At 43.8% G+C, this 20,327-nt stretch overlaps 1 protein-coding gene and 2 non-coding genes across 4 annotated transcripts; all 3 read left to right on the forward strand.

Moving 5' to 3' along the window:
* Positions 1-529: 529 nt before the first annotated feature.
* TRNAG-CCC lies at positions 530-600 on the forward strand. The gene has a single exon. It is a non-coding gene; the product is annotated as a tRNA-Gly (tRNA).
* Positions 601-6,678: 6,078 nt separating this feature from the next.
* On the forward strand, positions 6,679-12,937 carry LOC101002981. 2 transcript variants are annotated; one of them, XR_004181851.1, is made up of 5 exons: positions 6,684-6,842; positions 7,732-7,845; positions 8,282-8,470; positions 9,149-9,273; positions 12,582-12,937. It is a non-coding gene; the product is annotated as an uncharacterized LOC101002981 (transcript). The 2 variants fall into 2 exon arrangements; XR_004181852.1 differs by lacking the exon at positions 12,582-12,937 and having other exon boundaries at positions 6,679-6,842; positions 9,149-9,190.
* A 3,342-nt stretch (positions 12,938-16,279) lies between these two features.
* LOC101026102 (myomegalin-like) lies at positions 16,280-20,125 on the forward strand. Its single transcript, XM_031662640.1, has 4 exons — positions 16,280-16,359; positions 16,564-16,688; positions 17,703-17,861; positions 19,758-20,125. The coding sequence occupies exons 1-4, from the start codon at positions 16,280-16,282 to the stop codon at positions 19,901-19,903; spliced, it is 510 nt and encodes a 169-aa protein (XP_031518500.1). The 3' UTR covers positions 19,904-20,125.
* Positions 20,126-20,327: the final 202 nt, after the last annotated feature.

Here is a 20,327-nt window from a genome sequence, read left to right on the forward strand (position 1 = left end):
CCAGGAATTCGAAATAGGTATATGAGGAAAGAAACTCAGTTATCACCCAGGTCTCCGGGAGTATCCCAGGTATAGTGCCAAGAGTCCAGCTTTCCAAACCCGGGTCCCTGGGTTCCGAAGGCCTTTTAGGGGAAAGTACTGATGTTCGTGTTAAGGTTGGGAGGAAAGGGTTTGGAAGGCCCCAAGCGGCGCGAAGGCAAAGAGAAGATATCAAGAAGCGAGGCAAGAACTTTCCACAGGCCCACGTTGGATACAGCACCAGAGACAGGAAACCGGGTGAATTTCTGGTGTTTTCCTACAGAGGTTTGTTACCCAGTTGCACAGAGCCTACTTCAAAATAAGGCTTTTTCAAGTCAACTCTTTTAATGCGAAGCCATAAGTTTGTGGTGTTGCCTGATGCAAATCTCTACTGTAAGCCTTTGCTCTGAGTGTCTTTTTTGTTAGTGAATCTTCCAAAGAGAACGGTGAAAACTTTGAGTCCGTATTTTACCTCTTTCCAGGGAAAGGCCACAGGTTTTGTAACCAGCGGGCATTGGTGGTTCAGTGGTAGAATTCTCGCCTCCCACGCGGGAGACCCGGGTTCGATTCCCGGCCAATGCAATCTATTGTTTCGTAACCTCTGGTTTTTGTTTTTGTTTTTTTTTTTTTTTTTGAGGCGGAGTCTCGCTCTGTCGCCCAGGCTGGAGTGCAGTGGCGCGATCTCGGCTCACTGCAAGCTCCGCCTCCCGGGTTTACGCCATTCTCCTGCCTCAGCCTCCCGAGTAGCTGGGGCTACAGGCGCCGCCACCACGCCCGGCTAATTTTTTGTATTTTTAGTAGAGACGGGGTTTCACTGTGTTAGCCAGGATGGTCTCGATCTGCTGACCTCGTGATCCGCCCGTCTCGGCCTCCCAAAGTGCTGGGATTACAGGCTTGAGCCACCGCGCCCGGCCAACCTCTGGTTTTTAAATTTAGTTACCATAACTGTTCTTCAGGTAGGTTACAGACGCGATAATAAAGAGAAGAAAAAGGGAACTACTGTATAGCTTTCGGGTTCCTTCCGGAGTGGAATTTCTCTAAGCAGGTACTTTGCAGAGACTGTCTTTGAAGTAGCCAGTGTGTCTGGTTGGTTGGTCTTTGCATATTTGGCCCTAAAACCGGAGGGACTTTTATTGTCTCTTCTGGCGGATCCCTGAAATACAAAGAGTCACCTGGACATTGATTTCACTGCCTGGACCTTGGACAGACCATTTGACCATGTCTCGCGATGGAGTGCAGCTTGAGAAATAAATGACATTCCCGAAAGGAGAGAAGCTGTGGGGTAGGGCAGACACACGTGAGACAAGGGGCCCCAGGGAAAAGGGAGGCATGTGGGGAGGAACCCGCGTGCAGATGAGGGGAGCTGCGGAGAGGGGCCTCGGACCTTCCTGTTGAGGAAGGCCCAGTCTTTGGTGGTCTCGGCAAAATGAAGGATGGGCCCCGAGTGGAGAGTAGCACGTCCCCAAAACTCATTTCTATCAGCCGCGTTTGTTTTACACTCCACCAGGTAAATCTTCTGTCCAAGGGATTCTTTTTATTGCTTCTCTTTAAGCAGCGTGGTGGGGAGGCCATGACAACCACTAGCTCTGGAGCTTTGGGGAGCAAACCTGGAAAAAGAATGCTCCAGGATCATCTGGTTTGTCCTCCCCTGTTTTCATCAACCCTTTTCCTCAGCGAAACTTATATGGGTCCAGGATGTAACATCGCAGCTGCGGCATTGGCGGATTAAGAGCCGCTGACAAATCTTCCCCCAAAGGGGGAAGAGCCCCATTTGGCCCATAGCCATGGAGTCAGAAGCAAGAGCAGAATCGAAAATGCTTTTCTCTATGTCGTTCTCTCTCTCCTACCTGTGAACATCAACCTTCCACACACGCCGGTTCAAAACCGCCTTAGTCTCTACGGGAGGTTTACCATTTTTCACAGTTCTGGTAAACCATGTTTCCTTCTTGCTTCTACAGCTCTTCCAGGGTTGAGTTTCAGGAGCTGCTCAGCAGTGCAGGCTAGTTCAATATCCTGGTTCAAAATCATCTGTCTAGTTTTGCTACTAGGGTAAAGTTTGCCTCCTAGACCAGAGTTAAGACGTGCTCCCTCGGCTTCCATTTTCTACAGATAATTGGTATCATTTCTTCCTTAAATGTTTAGTAGGGAAACCATCTAGACCTGGTGCTTTGTTCTGGAAGGTTGTTAAGCTTTGCTTCAATTTCAGTAAGAGAGATCTATTTAGGTTATCTATTTCTCCTTGTGCGAGTTTTGGTAGACTGTGTCTTTCAAGGACTTGGTCCAATTCATCAAGTTATCAAATTTGTGAACACAGAATTGTTGATAATCCTCATTTGTTATCCTTTTAATGTCCATGAGATCAGAAGTGAGGACCTTCTTTTCTTTTTTTATTAGTAATTTGTATCTTCTCTCATTGTCTCTTGGTTCACCAGCTAGATGTTTCTCAATTTTATTGATTATTTTAAAGAACTAACTTTTGGTTTTGTTGATTTTTCTCTCTTGATTTCTGGTTTTGTTTCCTTGATTTCTCCTCTAATTCTTAGTTTCTTGTTTTTCACTGACTTTGGGTTTCATTTGCTCTTGTTTTTTGAGTTTCCTAAATTGTAATCTTGAATTATTAATTGTAGATATTTTTTCTTTGCTAACATATACATTGAATCTATGAATTTCTTTCTAAGCAACAATTTTCCTGCACCTAGAAATTTTTTTGTAAGTTATACACTCATTTTCATTTAGCTAAAAATATGTAATTTGTTCCAAGACTTTTCCTTGGCCCAGGTGTTATTAGAAGTGTGTTGTCTGATCTCCAATTTTGGGGTTTTCCAGCTATCTGTCTGCTATTGATTTCTACTTCAGTTTCATACTTTGAATGAAGGGCATACTTGGTATGATTTCTATTCCATAAAATGTGTTGAAGTGTGTTTTATGGGCCAGAATATAGTGGATCTTGGTGAACATTCCATGTGAACCTAAAAAGGATATGTATTCTGCTCTTGTTGGATGAAGTAATCTAAAAAGTTGGTTGGATCCAGGTGACTGGTAGTGGTGTCCAGTTCCACTATACCTTTATTGATTTCCTTCCTGCTGGATCTGTCAATTACTGAAGCTGAAGTCTCCCACTGTAATAGTGAATCTGTCTATTTGTCCTTGAAGTTCTATCAGCTTTTGCCTCTCGTATTTAGATGCTCTGTTGTTAGGTGCATATCAGTTAAGGATTGTCGTATCTTCTTGGAGAAGTGACCTCTTTATCATAATGTAATGACTCTTTATCCCCATGATTTTCCTCCCTCTGAAGTAGGCTCTGTCTCAAATTAATATAGCTTATCTAGTTTTCATTTTTGAGACTGAATTTTGCTCTTGTTCCCCAGGCTGGAGTGCAATGGCACAACCCCGGCTCACTGCAACATCTATCTTCCAGGTTCAAGCGATTCTCCTGCCTCAGGCTCCCAAGTAGCTGGGATTAAAGGCATGCACCACCACGGTCGGCTAATTTTGTGTCTTTAGTAGAGTTGCGGTTTCCCCATATTGGCCAGGCTGGTCTTGAACTCCTGACCTCAAGTGATCCACCTGCCTCGGCCTCCCAAAGTGCGGAGATACAGGCATGAGCCACGGTGCTCGGCTGCTTCTCCAGTTTTCTTTTGATTACGATGAGTATGATATATCTTTCTCCATCTCTTCACTTTGACTAGCTCTGTGTCTTCTTATTTAAAGAAGGTTTGTTGTAGAAAACATATAGTTGGGACTCATTTTCCATTCTTCCAGTCCCTTTCAATTGGTATATTTGGACCATTCACATTTAAAGTGACTATTGATATCACTGGATTAATATGTACCGTACGTGTAACTGTTTGTATTCTTTGACTTTCTTCATTGTTTTCTTTTGTGTCTTTTACTCTTTTTCTACCTTCTCTGGCTATAATTGAACATATTATATGATCCCATTTTTTTCTTCTTCTTAAAATATGAATTTCATTCATTTTTAAAAAAAAAAACAGTGTTTTTGTTTTCACCCTATTGCTTGCCATATATATTTACAACTAATCTAAGTCAATGTATAAGTAATGCTATGATGCTTCATGGGTCACGCAGGTAACTTAAAAACAAAATTCCTTATTCCTTTCCTACCACCCTTTAAAACATTGCTATTATTCATTTGATGTATTCATAATGTATAATCATCCAATCTATTATTGCTATTTTTCTTATTTTGACAGACGATTATATGAATTAAGAATAAAAATAATAAAATATTTTATTTTATCTTCATTTATTTCTTCTCTAACTTCTTTCTTTGGTGTAGATTTGTCTCTGACCTTTGTAGTTTTTCTTCTTTCTGAAGAACTTCTTTTAACCTCTCACGGAAGACAAAATCACTGGTGACAAATTCCCTCAATTTTTGTTTGTCAGAGAGTCTTTATTTCTCCTTCACGTTTGAAGGATAATTCTACAGAATTCTAGGTTAGCAGGACTATTTTTCCTCCAACACTAAATATGTCAGCTGCATGCTGTTCTTGCTTGCATGGTTTATGAAGAGTAGTCTAATGTAATGCTCATCCTTGTTCTTCTAAGGTAAGGTGTTTTCTTTCTCTAGCTTCACTCAAGATGTTCTTTGGTCTTTGATTTTCTACATTTTCTATATTATATGTTGTGATGCTTAATTGTATGTGTAAATTTGGCTGGGCCATGGTGCCCAGATATTTGGTCAAATATTATTCTGATGTTTCTGTGAAGGTGTTTTTTGATGAAATGAGACATTGATATTAGCGAACTTTGAGTAAAGCAGATGACCCTCCATAGTGTGAGTTGGCCTCATCTAGTCAGGTGAAGGCCTTAATAGTATAAAACCTGACCTCCCCCTAACAAGGAGGAATTCTGCCAGCAGATTCCCTTTAGACTTGAACTGCAACTCTCTCCCCTAAGTCTCCAGCCTGCTCGTCTACCTCATCAGACTTGATCTCACCAAGCATCCACAATTATGTGAGCAAATTCCTTAAAATCAATCTCAATCTCTCTCTCTCTCTCTCCTCTCTCTCTCTCTCCATCTTTATTTCTATCTATCTTCTGTTGGTTCTGTTTCTCTAGAGAATGTTTACTAGGATTTGCATGCCTAGGTGTACAGTTTTTAGTATTTACCCTGCTGGGTGTTCTCTGAACTTCTTGGATCTATGGCTTGGAATCTCTTATTAATTTTGGAAAAATACTTCTTTTCTTCCCGTGAGAGTTAGTTTTATGTGTCAACATGGAGAATGTTTTTGGATGAGACTAATACTTAAATTGGTGAATTTGGGAAAAGCAGATTGCTTTTCACGATGTGAGTGAACCTCATTCCGTCAGTAGGAGGCCCGACTAGAACAAAAAGACCAGCGTCTTCAAGCAAGAGGGAATAAGAGCAAATTCCCTGACAGATGACCTTTGGAATACATCTGTACCATCAGTTCTTCTGAGCCTCCAATGTGTCAGGCCACACTGCAGATTTCAAACTTCCCAGCCTCCATAATCACATGAACCAATTTCCTGTGTGGTCATTTCTCAACATCACTGGGTGATCGGTGCCAGGACCCCCTGCAGATAACAAAATCCACGGATGTTCTAATTCCTTATACAAAATGATGTAGAATTTGCAGATAACCTACTCACATCCTCCCATATGCTATATAAATAGTGGTTATGTGGTATTGTTTAGGGAATAATGACAAAGAAAAAAGTCCATATATGTACAGTACAGACACAATCATAAGTTTTGAAAAAATATTTTGGAGTCAGGCCTGGTTGAATCCATGGATGCAGAACCCACAGATATGGAGGATCAAATGTAATAAATCTCTCACTCTTTCTCTCTCTCTATATATATATATGTGTGTGTGTGTGTGTGTGTAGTGTGTATTTATATATATATATATATAGTGTGTGTATGTAAATGTATGTATATGACCTATTGATACAGTGGTAAGGAGTAGGGGAGGGAAGTGTTCTATAATCCTATGATTTGATTAGGTCTCAGTCTTGTGGTGGGCCTGTGCCCCTGGGCTGTGACCTTCAAAAGTGCTTCTCAAATTTTGTTCCCTGTTAGGTGAGACAGGATGGCCAGAGGTCGCTGGAGTTGGGTTTTTCCCTTTCCCCACATTGGTTAGACTCTGGAAACACAATTTTCTTTTGAGGGCACGTGTTTGTTAAGTAGAAAAGAATGCACCGGGCATGTTTTTCAATGGTTACCTCTCCTTCCCCTCCAGAAGCATTCAAGGAGTTGTCTCCGATTCTCACCCTAAGTCTTCTGGAGACAAAACGCATGAAGATATGGGAGGCTCCCACTAGTTAGGCCCCCAGGAGTTTTTACCTCTCAGGCTGGGCTGCTGTCAGCTCCAGCAATTAGCCAATTCCCTTTGAATTATGTCTACCCAATGCTGGCTCCAGCGGTGGTTTCTGATTCAGGTAAGTTGTGATTCTCTGTATTTGCCCATGGCTCAAAGTTTCATAGGATTGGCATGTCTTAGGACCTCCATTTTCTGTTGCATATAAGTAGAGTTATTGATGTTCGGTTTGTTCAGTTTTTTTTTCTGGTGAGAGTGGGAGTGATGGCTTTTAAGTGCTTTACAAATCTAGTTGTAATTTCTGATAACCATGTGATAATTTTAGATCTCTTTAAAAAGGTAATATGTTTAATTCAGGAATTGCAAAAAGCCTTGCAGCAGCTACAAGAAGAATTGCAGAACAAGGGCCAACAGCTTCGTGCCCAGGAGGCTGAAAAATACAATGAGATTCGAACCCAGGAACAAAACATCCAGCACCTAAACCATAGTCTGAGTCACAAGGAGCAATTGCTTCAGGTGAGTTTACATGATTTCAATGAAAACTGGGCTCATAGAACTCTGAAATTTGTTTATATAAATTTAAGATATTATTCCACCTGTGTTGAGTCCCCGCTATATGGAAAACATTGAGAGGTGGGAATCATGAGGATTTAAAATAAATAGAAAATATAATTTGTGAATCAAGATGCTTACTGACAAGTGTAAGAAACAGTACATATAGCCCTGATTTAAGCAGTCTTTTATGAAGTCTATTATAAAGACTTAATATTCAGAAAATAGTCATTAAGCACCTCTGTGAGTCACACACTTTTCTGGGTGTTGGGAAGACAAAAGATTTGGCTACTGCTCTCAGTCTAATAGATGAAGACAAACTGTACAGAAACTTCCACAGAGTCATTCTGATGATGGAATGAAAGTTTGAGGGGAAAATGGCATTAAGAAGAGACTGATCTGTTCTGCCACCTACTCTAAGCTTCAGTCACATTGAATCCACTACATTTCACTGAATGTACAATTTTTTCATTGTATGCATAGTGTGCACATTTTTTTTTTTCTCTAGCATACAGTCCTATCCCTTCTTAGGAAATCCTAGTCCTTTAATTAAGACTCACTGCAAATGTTACCTCCTCTGTGAGGTCTTTACTGACACCTGCAGGCAGAGTTAGGCAGTGCATCCTGTGTTCCCCTGGTAGCTAGCGTAGGATGCAGAACAGTTAATTCTATGTGTTGTGTCTGTTGTATGTTGCAGAATACTTTACAATTTATATGTCTGTTATGTCTGCTAAACTTGTTACTTTTGAGGAGAGTGATCACATCTTGTTTTTTCATCCTGAATAACTAACAAATTACTTGGCAATTTGGTTAATATTGAATAAAAGAATAAAAGAAACTGTTTTGGTCTCAGGAATTTCGGGAGTTCCTATAGTATCGAGATAACTCAGACAAAACCCTTGAAGCAAATGAAATGTTTTTTGAGAAACTTCACCAGCGCATACATGATAAAGCTGTTGCTCTGGAGGTATGTATCACCATTTTGCCCACTATGCGATGGATTATTCTATCTACATAGGTATTATAGAAATTTGTGTTTTCCTAAATTTGCTGCTTTGGGATTTGGTTTTCTATTCAGCCATCTTGTGGAATAAGAGTGATCAGGATAGGTTATTGAACAGATGGTGTGTAAGCACTTGGAAAATGGTGAGCATTAGAAACCAGAATTTCTCTAAGAGCAAGATTGGACAGATTAAATAAGTGAAATGAAGGGTTTTGCAAAGAGAGAGATGCAACATTCTCCAGGCTATGGGGGATGTTGAGCCAGTATGCTCTTCCCCACCAACATAGGGCCTTCCTTCCCTGCTCCTTAACTCTGTCAGGGCAGATGTGCTTGGGGTCCTCTTCCTGCTGAGCTCTGGCCCCATCATAATAAATCAATCCTCCTGTGTTCCTCTCACCAGAGCACTCCCAGGAAACGGAAAGCCTGAGGGAGGCTCTGCTGTCCTCTCAATCCCACCTTCAAGAGCTCGAAAAGGAGCTGGAGCATGAGAAGATGGAAAGCAGCAGCTTTTGGAAGACTTAAGGGAGAAGCAGCAAGAGGTCTTGCATTTCAGGGAGGAACGTCTTTCCCTCCAGGAAAACGACTCCAGGTAAGAGGGGACCCACTGACAGAGAAGGAAGCATTCTTCATTCTTACGTTCATTCTTACATTAAAAGAAGGGATATTGGCAAGACAATTGGTGTCCTCTTTTGGAAACCTCAATGCTCCCTCTACTATTCCTGATTTTTGTGTGTCGGGGCAGGGGGTGCTTTGAGCAGAAGAAAGGACTTCTCTGGGAATGCCTTGTCACTCCCAAGTTGAGAGAGTAAAACTCTGTTATAGAAGTCTTCAGTATATGAGAGACATGAAAAAGAAGGGTTTCCATGCTTTCAGTTAGATATAGGACATTAGTCTCACCATCACCTAGTAAGCTTCTATACTGCCTGTGATGCTTGGTCCCAGCAAAAGCCCTGTAACTGCTTGTCAGAATGCAAAGAGCACTGTAGGAACAGTAAGGAGACTGCTGGTGTGTCTGTTCTGCTCTGAACTAATGTAGGTAATGGTGTGTTTTCAAGCAAAGTTACTTGACCTCCCTCAGCCTCCATTTTCACATCTGCAAAATAAAAGTGATGGTCTTCATGACTCCCTGAGTTGACATCTGGGGCTCAGATGTAACCCTAACCGTAATCTTTATGACCCCCTGAGTTGACATCTGGCTCTCAGCTTATTGCTTTCATGTGGCTGAGTGGCTCTGCCATCTCAGTGGGCCTTGCCTCTCCCTGGTCAGACTGCAGCACAAGCTGGTCCTCCTGCAGCAACAGTGTGAAGAGAAACAGCACCTCTTTGAGTCCCTCCAGTCAGAGCTACAAATCTACGAGGCACTTTATGGCAATTCCAAGAAGGGGCTGAAAGGTATGTGTTCTTCTCCCCTCACCCCATGAGCTTTTTACCCTTGCATTGGATGCTAGTGAGGTCTTAGGTCTTTCCTTTGGGAGTTGTGGAGATCAAGCTACAGAGTTCTGTCTCAGAAACCTCCACCCAAGCCTGGAGCTCCCAGTAGGAACTCTCATACACAAAGCCCAAAGGGACAGGTTGGTGGCATGAGCAAGACCCAGCCTGATCATTCCTAATTACTTTAAGAAAATCTAGGCCGGGCGCGGTGGCTCAAGCCTGTAATCCCAGCACTTTGGGAGGCCGAGACGGGCGGATCACGAGGTCAGGAGATCAAGACCATCCTGGCTAACAAGGTGAAACCCCATCTCAACTAAAAAATACAAAAAATAACTAGCCGGGCGAGGTGGCGGGCGCCTGTAGTCCCAGCTACTCGGGAGGCTGAGGCAGGAGAATGGCGTAAACCCGGGAGGCGGAGCTTGCAGTGAGCTGAGATCTGGCCACTGCATCCCAGCCTGGGCAACAGAGCGAGACTCCCTCTCAAAAAAAAAAAAAGAAAATCTAGACATTCCTATCAATGTCTAGATTATAACATTTTTAAAGCAAAAGAACTGTCCTAATGATATCACAATTTAAAAAGGCCTTTAATATTGTCGGTAATACATACTGACAACCCATTCAGCCCAATGCAGCAGGCAGTCTGCTCCCACCCTGACCCTTTCCCTAGTGACATCTGGCTCTCAGCTTATTGCCCTTCCATTTAATTTTCGTAAACCCTGATTTAGTTTCCTGATTTTCTAAAGAGAAGGTGAACTGAAATTTGAAGAACTACAGGGGCTTACCAGGCTGGGCGAATAGCTTAAGTACAAAGCCATGGTGAGTGTTGAGTCAGTGGGGACCAGCCTGCCCACAGGAGAAAATTAAAAGACACGAAAACAAAACAAAACAAAACCTTATAGAAATACCACTAATAGGACCTAAATTTCAATCCTGGATTTAAATGTTAAGGACATTTATTGAAGACTTTGCTACCTGCTTAAATAATAATCTAATATTTGAGAATTTTGATATATTTTTTCATTCTTCTTTAAATGGAGAAGGGTACTCAAAACATAATATTAATAAGTCACAGCAGGCTGCAACAGAGGACTGACATCAATGTCATGAAATTTAGCAAAGATAAAAAGCAAAATCCTGAGCTCGATTACAAATATCAGTGATAGAAATACAGGATGAGGGTAGAAATATAGGACAGGCAGCCCTTCATGGACTTGAGGGTTTGGGGTTTGGTAGAAACATGTTCACACAAGTACAGGCCAAAGGTTGCTAGATATACCAGCTCAATCTGACACTATGGTAGTGTAAGTGTGATGTTCACCTGTGGGGACCATGTCTAAAATATTGTTAGATTAAGGGGCACCATCTTTGAAAAGGGCATTGACACACTAAGGAACATAATGAAGAGAGGGTGCACAATGGTGTGGACCAGAAATCTCCAACTGGTCAAAGAAACTAAAGAAATTTAGGCTTTCAAAAGATCTTGAGGACATGAGAAGTGGCTTTGGATATTTGAAGAACTGTCAGGTGAAAAAAACTCATGTATTTTATGTCCCTCCAGAGGGCTAAGCAAAGGTGAAGGGCAGTGGAATTTAGATTCGAATTATCATAAATCCTGATTTAGTTTCCTGATTTTCTAACGAGAAGGTGAACTGGAACTTGAAGAAATACAGGGGGCTCACCAGGCTGGGAGAATAGCTTAAGTACAAAGTCATGGTGAATGTTGGGTCAGTGGGACCAGCCTGCCCACAGGAGAAGCTTGGGGGCGTGAGAAGTCAGGATGGAGGAGCAGAGTCACCAAATCTTGAAAGCTCACAGGTCAGGGTGGAAGTCGACATTCTGTATAGATGAATAACCAAGTCTGTTCTCTTCAAAAGAAGACAATACATGTTCAACTTGAAGGATGCTGAGTCCAGGATGTGTCCTGAGTTGGGAGACATTGGAATCTGGGAAACCTATTGGATGGGTCTAGCGCTATTCTGGCACATTAAGACATGACAGTCTAATATAAGGTGCTATTGGGAAGACGAAAGGGTATAGATAGATTTAAAAACATCTCTTTAGCAAAATTTAGTGAGAACTTGGATTGAGGAAGAAAGAGAGGAACATCATAAAACTTTGGGCAAAATTCAAGAGTAGATTATTTACCAAAGTTCTAAAACTACTTCATCCTGAGCTACCTTTCCTTTCATGCTTTTCTCCCTGCCTTTTAGGACTCATTTCAAAGCTGCAACCATTAAAGCTCCATAATCTCTTCTCTGTAATTTCAAAATCCAGTAAGATCTCCAAATTAAAATTTTTCAAATACTCATTTAGTGACAAAATCTAGATGAACTGACAAGAGGATATTCATAAGTGTTTATTTATCTACTTAGAATATTCACATAGCTGATTGCAGAAATAGTTATATGTTTGATTAAGGATTGTGGCTCACATGCAACTGGGTACATGTTATATATGATATATGCACCCTGTTGCCTTGCTAAAAACTAAAACAAATTTTACCTTTCAAAATACATTTGGCCTTAAGGTTTTCAGATAAGGGATTGTGGCCTTGTAGGATATTTCTTAGATCTCTTCATCCTCAGTACAAAGAAATAAACTACATGTGGTGAATGCAGGTAAATATATATACATGTATACATGTACATATATACGTACATATATGCACCTATATATAGTATTATATACACACACAACATATATACACACTGTATATAGGTGTGTGTATATATATGTACACACACACACACGCATATATATATATAGAGAGAGAGAGAGAGACAAGTTGAAAAACTCAGTTATAATCCCTGGTCTAAGGTGTCCAACTCACATTCTCATATGCTACCAAAAGGCCTCCTCCTCCTCCTCTTTCATTTCTGAGAGTGCAGACTGTCAAATCTCTTTCTCCCTCATCCCCTACCCTTCTCTAGCTCAGTGCTGGCCTTCTACCTTGGAGGATTCTGTACTTTAGCCTACAGGACTAAAGTTACTATAGAGACGAAATATGGACTTATCCCCATCTGCCAATCAAATGCTCTATAGGTGCATGTGTGTAACTTAAATCGCAGGGAAGTTTCAGATTGGATGTGTGCCATGTCAGTGCCATCCCAAGGCCACACACAGAAATGGTGACATCCCTATCATAGATGGGTTGCATGAGACTCAGATGATAGTGGGATCCTTGGCAGAAAAGAATGTCACAGAGGAGGGTTCTGACAAGTGCTCAGAAATACTTGGGTCAATGTTACCAGACTCCTCTTCTCTCTTAGCTTACAGCCTGGATGCCTGTCACCAAATCCTTTTGAGCAGTGACCTGAGCCACCTGGTGGCAGAGGTATGAGCTCTGAGAGGGCAGCTGGAGCAGAGGATTCAGGGGAACAATTGTCTGCGACTGCGGCTGCAACATCAGCTGGATAGTGGTGCTGGCAAAGGTAGCCTCAGCCCCTCCTCTGTTAACCAGAACTTCCCAGCCAGTGCTGACCCTGGAAACAAGCAGCTGCTCCTCCAAGGTAGGAAGGAAAAGGGACTTAGAAAGCCCTCGGCCAGTGGGGAGATCACCAGGATGTCTGTGGCAGAAGGTGCAATCTGCCTGGTCCATGCTCCTTGGGGTCAGATTGAAATCAGAGATGTTCAAGTCTAGCAGCCTGAGTGAAAGCATGGGATTTAGGTCAGACCAGGCTCCAGGTTCTGAGTTTACCACTCAGAGATCGTTTGATTTGGGCAAGGTGTTTAAAGTCTCAGAGGTTTAAGCCTTAGTTTCCTCATATTTAAGATGAAGATAATAATGATATATACCTTATATGATTTTGAGCATTAAATGAAATCACTTACAAGTGCTTGGCACACTAAGAATTGCTCAGTATTTAGTAGCTGTATATATTCATATCGTTTTCTTGGATTTGCTTAGTGCTTTAGTATTAGCCAAGTGTTTTCATATATACAATTTCATCTGAAGTAAAGCAGGTTTTGCTCTCTCTGTATTTCACATAAGAAAACTTAGGTCTCGAGATATTAACAGACAAGCGAGGGTTTAGAGAAGTTATAGACAAAGCCAGGATCAGAACCAGGTGTTGTGATTTTCAGTCTGTGTTCCTTCCAGCTCATTGTGCCCTGTCTCCGTATTGCCGACCTTCCCAGATTCTCTAGTCCCCCTTTCCCTCACAGGTGGGGAACTCAGTGTGTGGCAAAATGTTCCTGCCCCTAAGGAAACAGGGCTCTGGGGAAGTCTTGGATGGTGGGTGATTTATTTTGGGTGGCCATCATTTGCTTTCTCTACCCCACCTCTTGCCTGCCTTTTCAGATAGGTGTGTTTGACCAGGTTCGCCTTCTCTTTTCAACATCCTGCATTAATCTCACTTCTCCCAGTTTTCATTGAAATGTCAATGGTGTCCCCCTAGTCTCTTAAATCGTTCAATTTCTACTTCCTCTGTCCTTTTTTACTTTTAATACACCATTTAGTACACCATCTCCACTCACCTCCATGTCCACACCTTCAATTTCATTCAAATCAGGAGCCACTTCTGTTCAGTTTCTCTAAAGCTGAGCTTTCAAACTCTCCTGCCAGCTATTTCTGGGTCATGTTAATCTTTATTTTTCTCTGGTTCTTGTAGATGCTCATTTATGTGACAGTAACCTTATTTGTCAAAGGAAGGTGACAATAACATGATTATGCTGTTTTGGCAATTCAATTAAAAAAACACATGTAGGCTGCCAAGCAAACCGCCTGGCCGCCAGGAACTTCTCAGCTAACGTTAGGTGGACGCCTTGCCCTCCTCTGGGCTGCCCTGATGGTTGTGGTGTTCAGTTATGTCTCCAACTCTTCCTTCTAACCAGGCCTTCCACTCTCACTGGCTTCCCACACAGCAGCCAAGACTCAGCCCCACTGGCGCCGTCCCTGCCCCGCTTTCTCCAGCACCCCCGAGGCCTGAGCTGGAAAGCAGGCACTGGGCCACACTTGCCTGAGCAGGACCTTTTCTACCTTCTTTGTGATATTTTCCAATTCCTCCACCATAGAGTTGCTTTTTAGTCTCCAGCAAGACAACGTTAACCCACCAAGCCTTCTGTCTCCGTTCTTCTCATACAAGTCAATTTTTTTTAGTATTAATTCATCAGAATGACAACTGCAATGTTGATTTTAGTCCTCCATGAATACATTCATTCCTTGGTTCCTTGATTCTACATTTTAATATGTACTATGTATGTTTATACATATTACATTTAGTTACAGGGCATCGTATTAGATACCACACACAAATTATACTCAAGACTTGGTTTATAAAAATACACCTAATAATTTTTCAAACTAGAGGTTTCTTTCTCATGGAACACCCCTCAGTCAAAGGAATATCTTTTGTTCTGAAGAATGGAAACATTCTGAACTCACCGACTCATGGGCTTTTGCTTTTGCTTGTAGGGTATGGATAATTCTGCAAGAGGAGAGTCCTGCCACCAGGGCCCCAGTGGGCACGGAAGCCAGGGTGCATGCCTGCGCGTGTGTTCCAGGGTTCCCAGGTGGCTGCCTCACCCCTGGACTAGCCAACCCCTCCGGTCCTGATGTTAAGTGACACCCCTGTGCCTGGTCCCTCCCCGCCTACTCTGCTCCTGGCTCAGAAACAGCCATAATCCACAGAACAAATGGTAAATACGGGCAACGAAGTGCCCAGGACCATTTACAGTGATTAATTTAAAACAACCTTTTGTTGTCTCTGCAAACATATTATCTGTACTTTAGAGTTTTTCTATGCCTGAGGCTTGAGTCCTCACTCACTTCACATCATCTCTCTTCTGTGGCTGTCTTTTCCTGCCACACCATCCTCCCAGTCACTCACTGCTGCTTTTGCTTTTGCACTATAATCTCTCCATTCTTGAAAATGCTGTCTGTATCCAGCTCTCCTTGTTGTCTTTGCCTGTGTATTTACGATGGATTCACCTGGTTTCATCATTAATAAGGAAAGTACTGTCTCCCATGCAATACCAAGAGATAAATGTTCATTAGAGAAATACATGCCTCTGCAAAGATCTCTCACGACTTTGGTTCCACCCTCAGAGACCGCCATTTCCTTTCTTGTTCCCAACTTCTTCCCTTTCTTGTTCTCTACCTCTTTTGAGTTGGAGTAAACTGACAATATCATTATAACACAGAGGATTCTGCCAGGGTTATTTTCAGGCTTAAGTGATATTTCTCCCATATTTAACCTCCCAAGCTGAGGTGATGCTAGCTCTTACTGCTCCTTTGCCATCAAGCATGGTCACCATGTCAGCTACCACACGGACACTTATTAGGTGTCTCTGACAGATTTATGCTTGCCACAAAAAGATAGGTTTCGTGAGGTCACAGTTTCTGGCTCGTGCCTCAGCAGCACAGAGGTAATCACACCTGTAGCTTTAGATGCACTGTTTCCTTGTGCCCTTTCTTCCTTTTGATGCACCCCTGCCTCACCTTATTTTTTATGTTTTTGTTTTATTTTTCATGCTTTGCATCTCTCAACAGCCAGGCCTCTTCCCATGTATAGCAGCCAGCCCCTGCCTCACCTTATTTTTCACTGCCTGCCCGCCTGTTCCAGATGTAGCTGACTGGATATTTCCCCTCAGCCCCACAGAAACATGTGGCATTGCCTAGCAGCCTTGCAGCTTGCATATTCTACCACACTCGCAAGCACGTGACCATCTGAAGCAGAAGCGACCACATTGGGTGGGATAGAAACTGAAGGATTTGTAGGTGTATGGTCTCCCACAATGAAGGTAGGAAGCCCCAGCACACTGCAGACTGCATAGGAGGGAGGGAAGGCAGTCAGCAAAGCCAGGAGCCGCCTTTGCCATGACAGAGACCAGGCACCAGTGGCTGTGCTGTCTGAGCTGCTGGAGACCCATGGATGCGGAGGGACAGCCCTGCCTCCACGGAACCCCACACTAGAGGGCAAGACACACACACAAGTAGATCAGCACAGTAAGGGGCTACAGACACAGCATGAGAAGTCATCCTTCAGCGAGGCCTGCAAACGCCCACACCTGCGCGGGCAACAGGTTCATAGAGACACAGCAAGAGGGGTGAGTTTTGAAAGCCTGCAGTGGGTTCGCGGAGGAGGCATACCTGGTAAAGGGAAGGTGCACTCCAGTTCCGGAGAACTGCAAAATGGTTAAAGCGAGGGTTTACAACCAAGCAGGCCCATGTTCTGTGCCTCACTCACAAAGCGAGTAGCGGTTTCATGCAGGGGAAGAGGGCCTCCGCCCTGTGGTGTTACCTTTCCCCAGGTGCCAGCAAGGCATACATGAGCTTCGGAGCAGCACCACTGCCCTGCACCATGCTCCTAGGAGGAGTCGCTCTCCCCCTCACCGTTCTGAGGCCCTGCCAAGCACCCATGCTGCCTGGCAAAGTGGTAAGATGCCATGTCCTTTCTGGTCAAACCCAGTTATCCCAACAATACTGTTCTGTCTCTTCAGTGTCACAGCTTTTCCAGAAAATCGGGAGCCACATACTGAATTGGGATAGACAGGACCTTAGAGGAGTGTCCCTGGAGGGACATCTCTGACCCATGGTGGCTGGAAGCTTTCATTGCAGCTCTGAATACATCCCATTCCCTGCCAGCCCCCTGGCCCCTGGTAAGAAATCAAAGAAGAAGAGGAAGGGGTGTGGAGAAGGCGGAGACATTGTAATCCTGGCAATCCATAAAGGTTCAGTTTCTTTGTTCTCTCAGTTTGGCTGAGTTGAAATTCAAGTTAAAGTTTCAGCACCCACCTCCCACCACTCAGGTCCCATGGTCACATGATCACAGAATGCCCCCATGAGACTGAGCCTTTTCAGCCGCTGCCTGGAATCCCAGCATATCACTTCAGCTGGCATCTCTGGACCAGGCCTGGGGAAATAGCCACCCCCCATCTGCTTGGGGAGCTCACACTGATTGCACCCTCGAGACAGGTTTCTCAGGATCCTCCCAGGGATCCAGCTCCAGATCAACGCTACCAACACCTTTGGGATCCAGCCAGTCTATTCCAGGGACGTGTTTGCCATCTCCATATTGGCACAAATATTTCTACAAACTGCAAACTTTCCCAGGCCCAGATCTTCTTCCTAATATATCATTTCTGGAACTCTACACACCTGCCCCAGAGCATGGCAACTCATTTGCATCATGTCCTCTGCTGGAGTTTTATTCCAGCCTGAAGCGAAATTCTCTTAAGCTACAGGTGTGCCTGCCAGCCTTACATGGGGGAATTCCAGTCTCAATATTCTACCTAATGGCTCATCTCTAAACTGTCCTCAGCTGGAGGTATCTGAGGCTGTGAAGGAGGAAATCCAGTTCAGGAGGGTGGAGAAGATTGTAGAATCCTTCTTGGAACTGGAAAGAGCCACAAAGCACAGGGTGCTTTAGTCCTTCTGCCTGTTCAGTAAGAGTCTGTTCCTCTCATCCGGGGAGAATCAACAGAAAGGGAACTTCTGGAACTGAGAACCAAAGTATCCAAACAGGAGCGGCGCCTTCAGAGCACAGCTGAGCGTCTGAAGACCGCGAACCAGCAGAAGGAGAGCATGGAGCAGTTCATCGTCAGCCAGCGTAGGTTCCCTGAGAGGGAATGGGGAAGAAACGGGCAGGCTTCCCGATGCCCCACTTGTGCTGCAGGGGAGCAGTGACCGGGGGGCTTGGAGATGTTGGGAGTGGAGACTGATTTGATGTCCCCAAACCTTCTGTGCCACGAGCAATTGTGGAAGAGGGAGGGGAGGACAGGGTGGATAGAAGGAGACCCATTTAATGGGCCAGAAAGAAATAAAAGGGAAGGAATGTGAAAGAAATAAATATGTGGATAAATGAAGAAGGTGGAATGGAAGGGAACACAGAAATAAATAGGAGGTGCCAAGCCAACACACCATTAGTAAGGATCTTGTATGCACCTTGGCCTGCTTTGGCCTTCCAAGAGAAGATTTTGGGTCCGCTTGCAACATCACAGGTCCTCAGTGAGAGTCCTGCTAGTTTCTGTTCCCATCACCCTCCCACCCCATCAGCTCCTGCCCCTGTATCTTGGTTCACTCTCACATTGTCATCATCTCTCCTTTTAACTCCAACTTTTCCTCTTTTATGCCAAGTCAAGAGACTGGAGAAATGCAATTCAGCTGACTCTTGAAGTCATTAGACATCCGGGAGTCTGCCTCAGAATGAGCTTTGGTAGAGGGAACTTGAGGCCAGTTCTGTGTTCTACTCTTCATGAAAAAGTAAAAGCAATTTGCAACCTAGTAAACTGATTTCACTGCACACTCCTGGGTCAAGAACAGCAATTTGATTTTGCTGTATGTTTAAGCAACATGACAAAAGAGATCTGTTGGGTCTCATTTGTCTAAAAGAGAATTTGTTAGTAAATAACAACTGAACCTTCAGGGGGAAAATGTTACAAATGTACCAGACATTATCTATGTTTACTTAAAACACTAAATGTTAATCATTCCCTAGGAAGTGCTTTGAAGAAAAACTTGAGGTATATGAAATGGATTAAAAATCAGAAACTAAACCTGGACTTCAAAGCTTTGCCATAGGCAATTGAGCACATTCCTAGAAATGTTTCTAAACTGTAACCTGAGAGACTGTTGATCTCCACAGTGTGAAAATGGCTTGGGCCAGTTTAACTTGCTCTTTTTTTTAATTTTTCACTAACTCCCTTTTGTTTTTCTCTGATAATTCTTCTCTTTCCTGAGACTCTTTATAAGAGCAGCACTTACAGGATTGCCTCTGTAAAGCTTTATTCCTGTGCCAGAAAAGGTAACCCAAAAAGTCTCTAGTATCCACTAAAAGGTAACCCAAAAGTCTCTAGTATCCACTGGCTTTCTCCAGTGTGGAAGCTTTCCCCTCCACCTCCCATAGATCACTGGAAAGGACCCGAGGCCTCGGTTCTAATCTCTGGCTTATCACTAACTGGCCTGTGGCTTCAGCTTATCCCTTAGTCTCTGTGAGACTGCTGCACCCTCATCTGTCAAAGATGGAACTGGACTTAGTTGAGCTTTGAGGTCCTTGTGGACTTGGCCCCCACACCCCTCATTGTACACTGGACATAAACTTAACAGAGGACTTCCCCACAAAATGCCCTCTTCCTACAACAGGCTGCTTCTATATGTGCATGTTTCATGCCAAGCACTTCTTTTCAAGCATGCAAAGGCCTCTTTCTGCTGAGACAAACTGGATTTGGAGAGTCACCTGGCCCCTAAAGAGGCAGTGATCCAGCCACCCAGTGTGCAGTGAATTGGAGCAGGAATCTCAGCACACAGGGAGGTGGGGAGGCTCCCCGTAACCTCGGGCACCTGTTGCTTCTCCAGACTGCAGCGCATGCTCTTAGCTCATCCTCTTAACTGGCTGTCACCATGCTTCTGGCTTTGGTCACCCCGTAGCTCTCACTGCAGCTTCAGGTAGTCATCAGTAGGGCCTGGCAATATACACTGATTTGGATTGTTTTATTTTTGTCTGCAGGTGAAATCCCTAAGGGCTCTGCCGTGTACTCCAGCCTTGTGACCCTTGCCTTCCAGGCACCATGCAAGAAGCACAGCCACCAGAAGTCCTTAAAACAGCAGGAAAGGTGGGCCTGTCCCCCTTTTGTCCAGCTACCTATCTGCTGAGGAGCATCTGGGCCTCGTTCCTCCAAGTCCACCGGAGGGTCCAGAAGAGGGAGTCAGAGATGTATCCTGGTGGAGCTGGGAGAAAGCCAGAAAGCCTTTCTGAGAGCTATGGAATACCGTTAGCCAAGGTCCACCTGGCCCAGCACTAAGCAGAAGATGCGTAGTTTGCATAGAAGAGTTTGTGGTACTGCTTCTCAACAGCCCCAGCAGCTTGGGAACTAGCAACAGCACATTTCTTGCCTCATCAGCTGTCCTGAGATGGAAAGCTCAGTGGATATAGGACCCTGATTCTGATGAATGGGGCACGTGGTCCCAATGCTGGAGCTCCTCTGGCAGGTTCTAAAAGCACACTACTGAGCAGCGGTGCCCTGCTGGACACTGCTGGCGGAGCTCAGTGAGCACTACTCACAGATCACACCTGACC

This window comes from Papio anubis, unplaced genomic scaffold, assembly GCF_008728515.1.
Source record: "Papio anubis isolate 15944 unplaced genomic scaffold, Panubis1.0 scaffold823, whole genome shotgun sequence".
NCBI lineage: Eukaryota > Metazoa > Chordata > Mammalia > Primates > Cercopithecidae > Papio > Papio anubis.